Genomic DNA, 8,480 nt, shown 5'->3' with positions numbered 1-8,480 from the left:
TTCAGCAAACGATATAAGCAAAAAGAACCTATACCTGCTAACAATATTTATTTATAATGGTAGAACAGCAAGAAACAACATAGCAACTCACCCTCTCCCCACTTGAACAGTCCTCTAATTAAATGCGCAAAAAAACCAGCAGTTTTCTTATCTTTCTTCAGCTTGCACAACTTTCTTACTGCTTCTTAAATCAGTCTTTCAATATAAAAATTAAAAATTTTTAACTAAAAATTGCTTTAAAAAACAGTAAAAAAGCGGTTGCCTTCATTTTTCCTCTGACATTAAATCATTGCCTTTACTTTGAGAAATTATTAGGTTCGGACAAGGGACAACCAGAATCATCTGGATTTCTCTGTCTACAGTAAAAGCGCGACTGCTAGAATAACTGTGCTTTTATCTTTTATTATAGACAAAGAGAAATTCGGATGATTCTCTATGTCCGATGTCCCGGTGTCCTTTACTTCAGTCCACAGTCATGGGCAGGGTCATGCAACATCTGAAACGTGCACGGCGAACAGAAGTGGCCAATTCACCTTGAACATTTTCGAGCAATTTCACAATGTCTGCAAATGGTGGCCGAACATCAGGATTCGCGTTCCAGCAACTGGTCATAATCTCGCCGAGCACCGGAGGGCACTCGCTTGGTATGATCGGCCGGGCGCCTCTGTTCACCACCGCAAAAGCAGCTTGCACGGCCGTCATGTTCTGGAATGGGAGCATTCCTGTTATGAGCTCCCAGAGTACAATGCCAAAACTATAGACATCAACTTTCTGCGTATAAGGTCTGCGCTGTATCATCTCTCTGCATATTGATTCAAATTAGATAATTAGGTTTAGGGTTTTGGTCTTCCAGAAATAAAAAAAGAAAAACATGAACAGAAATTACAAGCTTAGATTTCTGTTTTGGGTGCAAGGTGAAGTGATTTAGGCTTCGTTTGGGACGGTGTTTATTGATTCTTAAAGCAGCTTTTTTCTAGTATAAAATTTTTCATTTTTTATTAGAAAGCTACTTTAAGAAGCAGTAAAAAAGCCGTCCCAAACGAAGCTTTAGGATTTGTTTCTGCTAGTACTTTTATGGATAGATCAGGCCTATTTTAAGCTAAAAATTTCCCATCCTCTATGAACCTTAATGCTTTCATCTATAATGAATAGGTAAAGTCTTAAATATGAAGTAGAAAACCTTTCTTCCACTTCTTAAGCGATGAGAGATTTAGGCTTTGTTTGGGACAGTTTTTTTGCTGCTTCTTAAAGCAGTTTATTTTTGTACTAGAAAGCTGCTTTAACCAGCAATAAAAAAACCGTCTCAAAGGAAGCCTTAGAGAACACTGATATTGGCGGGGGTCAATTTTGTGACTGCATGTAAGCTGATTGAGGGCAGTTTGTGGCAACCAGTTGATCCAAAGCAACGAGCTATGATACTTGCAATAAATTGAAGGATGCAATTCATGTTCATGTTTCAGTTTAATAGTAATGAAGAAAAAGTACAAAGAAGAGAAATCAAATATAACAAATAGACAAACACAAGCACAAAAAATTTGCAGGACTCGGTGAGATTCACCTATGTCCATGGCCACACAGAGATCGAATAATACACTAAACTTAAAAAAGGACACATGAAGAGATTAAAATTTCTATAAATAAGAATACCAAGTACCACTCTGCCTATGTTATTGGTGGAGAGAAAATGCACCATCTATAATGATGAAGAAAGTTGGATGTGGAGAAGAAGATGTTGATGTCATTACTCTTTTCATTTCGATATTGCAATAGTACAATGAGAAGTTTTCCTTTAATAGAACCAAAACTACAAACACTTGTTTTTTTTTTAAAATACGAAGTCTCCTTTCTGAAAGCATCCAAAAAATTTGTCTTTGTTCTCTCAGTTGAAAACTCCTGCTTTACCTCCCTCTTCTCATTATTTCCCTGTGGTTGTGAGATGTCAAACCTAAATTCTGAAGCTCTATTTATAGTGATGACAATGAATTATTTGAATACGATTTATTACAAGATTCCTAAACATACTATAATATCTCTCAAAGTCAATAAAAGATATCACAAAATCCCTCGGAATCAATAAATGAACTTTTAAGATCTCCAAATAATTCTTGTAGCCTCAAAAGAATAGATTGATTGAAGTCTACATTTAAAGAAGAGATTCAACAATACTTTGTAAACACATTATGAGAAAATTGGCTCCACAATTCCAACAATCTCCCACTTGAAAACATAATTTTTGATGTACCTAATTAGTAGTTGCATCGGAATACTTCATTGTTCAATACCTCCTTTTATTAGTCATAAAGGTTAATTGAATATTTGTAAAGCCTCGTTATATTTGCGTGTGCAACTTTAGAGAGCATATTTGTAGGATTTGTTGCTCCTTCAATTTTATAAAGATGCAAAACATCCTTTTCCAGCAAACTACAAATTAAGTAGTGCTTCTGTTATATATGATTTATTTTAGAGTGGAAGGCAACTTTTTTTGTCAAGTAAATTTCGCTATGGCTATGACACAAGAGTGTGGCATCCTCATGTGTTCTTACTAGTTCTTAAATAAATCCTTCAAACGAATTGTCTCGTTGTTGGTTAGTTTTAAGTAATTGCTATGTATTATGCTTTTGTTCTTGATATTGCTACTATTTTTTTGTGATTGTAACACCCACTAAATGGGAAAATTATTAGGTCCGAACACCGGACGTAGAGATAGGTCCGGAAGTCAATAAAATGTCGACACGTGGATATTCAATATGTTTAATGTGTCGGCGGAATTATAAGCCAAGTGCACCAAAAACGCAGGTAAAGCACAGTCAAAACGCAGGTAAAAAGCGCAGGTAAAACGCAGTCAAAGCACAGTAAAAAAGAGCACTTAAAACACAACTAAAGCGCATGTAAAGCACTAGTAAAGCGCACAAAAAAGTGCAACTAAAGTGCACTACACGTGTCAAATTTTTAGTGGATGACCGGACCTATCTCTAGGTCCGGTGTCCGGACCTAATAATTTTCCCACTAATTGAGGTGACATCCAAGGTCAAAATGTACCCTATAACACTTGACCATGTGTTTAGGCCACCTCCCAAACCCACATCAACATATCACTGCAACTTTAGATTAACTTTTTTAAATTATACATAGTGATTTATTGTTTCAAGTAGCGCATGATCCACTCCACAACATCCCAATGTTCATTTTATTGATTTGGAATATGCCAATGTAATATAATGAAAAAGTGATTTTAGGTAGCATTATTGAGGGGACAAATCTTAGAAATTTTCCTTGTATTTGCTAGAGGCACAAACCACTTATGAAATATCTTCAATAATGCTACCTAAAATTTCAAATTTTAGGTTGATTTCCAAAATTTTCTTATTGCTAAACTTTCCACCATATGTTTGCTTCATCATTCAATGCCGACTATGGCAGCCGGTGTAATTATCTCTTCTAAGCAGAACAAACCATTAATTATCTTCTTAATAAACAAACCAGTTCCCAGCTTCAATAAGCCATTTATAGCCTCAATAAAAAGAGATGGTTGTATGTCTTGAAACATGTTTAAGCATCTATCTAATAATACTATTTCCACTAATTTGCAGTCAGAACTTCGACTTAACTAAGTTACTGCCACCATCATCTGAGTAAGGATACACCAACAAAGTCAAGCCATTATCCAACTATATTAGGTTGGCTACATGAATCATTTTTATCCATTGTGTCATGTTAAGAGTTAAATTTTCATTTAAATCTAATAATAAAAAGGTCATTTCTAATATTTTATAACAAAGTCTTTTTAAGTCTACCTCTCCTAACTGGGTCATTAGAAGGCCGACGTTTATGTGAACAAACCATCTAAGGTGCCTCTCACTAATTTTATCTTCCACTGGAACTACTCCTACCTTTTCTCGTATATACTCATTTTGCATTATGTCTCTAAGAGTGAAGCCACTCATCCACCTAAGCATCCTTATCTATGCAACACTTAACTTAATTTTAGAAATGCAACAATACTAATCCTGCATTTGCATTTGGCATTTGCTTCTTATTAGCCCATAGGCTAACATTTGCTTCTTGCACTCCCGAAGAATCAAATAGATCTATTCTAACTTCAACTATATTCCATATGTAACTTTTTCTATAGGAATATATAAGCATGAGTGCAAAAGGCATTAATATAATACATATTCAAATCACCTAGACCTCTTCCAAATTTTGTATTGATCATGATAATGGCTCTTTTATAATAAATATTATCCCTTTAATCCAAAATTTTATTTGATACTACTCATGCATTCAAGTGACCAAAAAGGAACCAAATAAGAATGAAATTCCAATCAATAAAGAAAGCCCAAATATCTTTCTAGTTGAATTGTCAAAAGTGTCACAAATTACAATGATAGAATTTATAATGATTTACTACCAAGCTTAGAACCAGTGGTAAAGGCACTGTATCAGAGACAATTAATAAATTATATGAGTTGAAAAGTTAATTACAAGAATTATTGGAAACATCATACCAATATGTTACCTAGGGGAGCTCCAATAATATTCATAAAGAAAAAAAAAAACAAAAACAAAAGTTTAGGATTATACATTGATTACAAAAAATTAAAGAAGAATACAATTAAAAACAAATATCATTTACCAATGGTTGATAGTTTATTTCATCAACTTGAGTGAGCTTCATTTTTTTCTAAAATATATTTGAGGTTCAATTATCATCAATTTAAGGAATAGACAAGAAGTCATTGCCAAGACAACATTAAGCACGAGGTATAATCATTATGAATTTGTAAAGATGTCATTCACACTAGCAAATGCTCCAATAGAGATTATGGTTCTTACAAACAGAATCTTTAAACCATTCTTGAGATTATTTGTGATTATTCATAGACAACATACATGTCTGTCCAAGGACCAATTCTAGTCATGTAAATTATTTGCATGTGGTACTGATAAAACTCAGAGAAAATGAGTTATAAGCAAATCTTTTTAAGTTTAAGTTAAGGTGAAGGTATAACTTTTTCAAGGCAAACAATCAATGATGATAGTATAATTGTACATCAACACAAAATTCAATCAATAATTGATTAATTGAGACTGAACAATGTTATATAAATTAAAAGTTTTCAAAACTTTGTTGGTCATTATAATTAAGAGATTTGTTAAAGGCTTCTGTCAAATTGTGATGTTATGTCTAAATTGACTAAAAAAGCAATAAATTTGAACAAAATGATAATAGTGAAGAAGTTTTTCATAAAATAGCAAGATGTCTAAAGACTACTCTATTATTGATTATTCCCTCTGATACTTAAAGATTTTAGAATTAAAGTAATGCATCACTAAAAGGTTTAGGTAACGTTTTGATGCAATCATGCAACATGATCGAATAACTACCAACGTTCCTAGACAATTAAAGAAGAGGAGATATACCACGCCCAACCTTGAGTTGGTTGTTTTTGTGTTTGCACTAAAAATATGAAGACATTATTTGTATCGAGTTCATTATGAAGATTTACAAGTCATAGAAGTCTAAAATATAACTTTACACAACAAGAGTTAAATTAGAGACAAGCACAGGTTGAAACTTATAAAATATTATTAAAAATATATATAATATCATCCAAGAAAGTAAATATTCATATTTACGCATCTTTTAGGTACAAATTATATAGTGCTCATATGAGAATTGTATTTAAAAGGATATAATATGATATATTCATGACTTTAGGATAAATTAATGATCATGAGTTCACTCTTTTTTATTCATCTTTATTTTTGACATGAAATTTAAAATATAAATATTATATATGATAAGATTGGCATGCATATTATTTCCTCTTCCTGGGGTAAAAAATGCATTTCTTAATATATCCTAAATAAATCCAACTATTAATTATATGCATTGAAACCAAACTTTGTTAAGTCTCTCGCATGCCTGTTCTTGTCAGATAAGTCTACACTTGCATTTCACTATGGGAACAAATAGGTTCAGATCTTTCAACTTGTATCTACTATCATTATTTTCTGTATTAAGGTGGCATTCTAGACATTTCTAAAAAAACATTAAGGAAATTAAGTAATAGAATAATAAAATAAAGCTTGGAGTATATAATTGATTATCATTAGCTTTTAAAAAAACATGTGGATAACCATAAAGACAAAACACATTTTCTACTTACGGAGCCATCCACCGGTATGTCCCAGTTTCGGGTGTCATTCCTTCCGTCTGCACTTCAATACGGGCCACTCCAAAGTCAGCAATTTTAATCGACTTATCCCCAAAAATGAGAAGATTATCCGATTTCAAATCCCTATGGATGAAACCTAACCCATGAACATACGCCATTCCCTTTGCAACATCCAGCGCTTGTCTCACTGCAATTTTCAGAGGCACCGACCGATTTTGCCTCCTCATCAGAAACTGTCGAACTGATCCACCTTTAGCATACTCTGTCACAATGCACCACACCGACTGCTTTCTACAAGCCCCGATGAATCTGACCACATTGAGATGCTTCAGTGTAGCAAGCATCATCACCTCCTGCGCAAATTGCTGCTCCATCAACTTTGCTCTATCAGGATCGTTTTCGGGTTTCTCCAACAGCTTAATTGCCACATCTTCTCCATTGTAAGATCCCCTGTAAAGCTTCCCAAATGCTCCTTGCGCAAAGGGCTCCCCCAAGTTCAATTGCCTAAGATCAAGAGTCCACTCATCGTAGTTGTCAAGGCCTTGCGTGGGGAAACCCGGGTCCATCAGAAACTGGGCTAGGGCGTCACTGCTTAAGGCATGCCTGACGCGACCAGCGCGGAAAACGCTGTGTCCAACCGAGCTTCCGCTGGCAGCAGCAACCTGGCGGAGAGCGTTGTGGTGGAGGATTCCTGTTTGTGAGTCGGTCGACCCAACGCTGCTGTTCTCAACCGACATCGCCACCGACCCGCCCCCGTTGCTCGACTGGATACTATCCACCGACATGTTCGTCTCCTCTCCAAGCTTCCGATAGTACGCCATTTCATAGAAGTTTCCCCCGCCGCCGCCGCCACCTCCAGCGATAATTCCTGTGAATTTCGTCGAATCCATTGATCTGCAGTGTACTACTCCCGACTTCAATATCGGAACTGAAAAGATAGATCTCTATCTACTTTTCCACGGAGGCCTTCCGAGATGAAAACATCAGAGTAATATGAATAAGAGAAAAAATACAGCGGCGGAATGAAGAGCAGCAGAAAAATAGCTCGATCTACCAGCACACACCACCGTTTTCCACTGGGCTCGACCGGATATCTTCGTCCAGCGAGCTCAATGAGGAAGGCGAGATCTAGCCAGTAAGAAGGGTGAGGATCGGAGAAAATGGAGACGTGGATGAAGGAGGAATCTAGGAATGACTCTTACTGCAGCGAAGAAGAGGCAAAGAGACGACCAAGCGAGAAGAAGTAGAATAGGAAGCTATCGTTTTCTTCGTTGTTTGGTCCTTTGAGCAGCGGAGGCACCACGTGGCTCATGCACCTTTTTCGTCTTACGCTGCATTTTATTGTGTGTTTATAAATGCTTGACGATTAGCGAGGGCCCGTCCTACGAAATTGAAATCGCGTAAGCAGACGCAAATTTTAAATTGAAAAGTAAAACCAAATTAAATTCGATCGACTGAATAGTAATTCTCAAAATAATCAATTTGAGACAAATGGTGCTTTATTATTATTTTTTAAAATATCTTTTTAGTATAAGGTTTTAAATATTTATACTAAAAATTTAATTTAAAAAGCAGTAAAAAAGTAGTCTCAAATTAAATCTTAAAATAAATTTTTAATACAAAAATTTTAATTTTTGTACTAAAAAGTTGCTTTAAGAATTAGTAAGAAAGTCATCTCAAACAAAACCTAAAACTTCTTGTGGGACGACGATCTTAATGTTTTCTAAATTTTTTTTAACTAGAAAGCTGTTTTAGAAAATAACGAGAATGTTATCTCAAACAAAATTAATTATTCTGTGCAGATGTCGAATGCTGTACAGAGATGAGAGACCAATCATAATGCGCCACGTCACACCATTTTCTATGTACCGCGACTCGGTATTGCTCGGTACCACTAACGTGGCTGCACCTAATTCAACTTCGGACGTAAAGCTCCATCCGGTCTCTGCATAGAATAATTTCTCCTCAAATGAAACCTAAATTGAGACCAATTTTGTAAAATTAATGAATTAAATTTGAATTAATTTTATATCACAATTATAATATGAGACACAATTTTGAATCAATTTTAATATAACCGAGGGATTAAATTTAAATAACATATATTTTGAGACTAAATTGATTATATTTAAATAGTCCAATGATTATTTTGAAAGTTATATGATATAAATTATATATATATATTATTTTTTACCGTGTAACGTCGATGAGGCTTAAAATGACTTATACCAACACGTGTACTGCCAGTTGGATTTTGGCGGTGGATTAAACACGAAAAGTCAGAACCGTAAAAAAAAA

At 34.8% G+C, this 8,480-nt stretch overlaps 1 protein-coding gene across 1 annotated transcript; it reads right to left on the bottom strand.

Annotated features, from left to right (window-relative positions):
* LOC110106305 (serine/threonine-protein kinase STY13-like) lies at positions 1-7,454 on the bottom strand. Its single transcript, XM_020836166.2, has 2 exons — positions 6,174-7,454; positions 1-802 (listed from the first exon to the last, which is right to left on the bottom strand). The coding sequence occupies exons 1-2, from the start codon at positions 7,070-7,072 to the stop codon at positions 463-465; spliced, it is 1,239 nt and encodes a 412-aa protein (XP_020691825.1). The 5' UTR covers positions 7,073-7,454; the 3' UTR covers positions 1-462.
* Between the last annotated feature and the right edge of the window lie 1,026 nt (positions 7,455-8,480).

The sequence above is a fragment of the Dendrobium catenatum genome, unplaced genomic scaffold (assembly GCF_001605985.2).
Source record: "Dendrobium catenatum unplaced genomic scaffold, ASM160598v2 fragScaff_scaffold_1021, whole genome shotgun sequence".
Taxonomy (NCBI): Eukaryota; Viridiplantae; Streptophyta; class Magnoliopsida; order Asparagales; family Orchidaceae; genus Dendrobium; species Dendrobium catenatum.
Note: the sequence above shows the minus strand (reverse complement) of the source record. Positions and strands in the feature narration are given on the sequence as shown.

What these genes read in the sequence shown, in the direction of transcription:
- LOC110106305 (XM_020836166.2), bottom strand. Translation starts at nt 7,072, where the DNA reads ATGGATTCGACGAAATTCACAGGAATTATCGCTGGAGGTGGCGGCGGC. An exon ending in ACATACCGGTGGATGGCTCC is followed by an intron (nt 803 to 6,173) that starts GTAAGTAGAAAA and finishes ATCAATATGCAG; the next exon opens with AGAGATGATACAGCGCAGAC.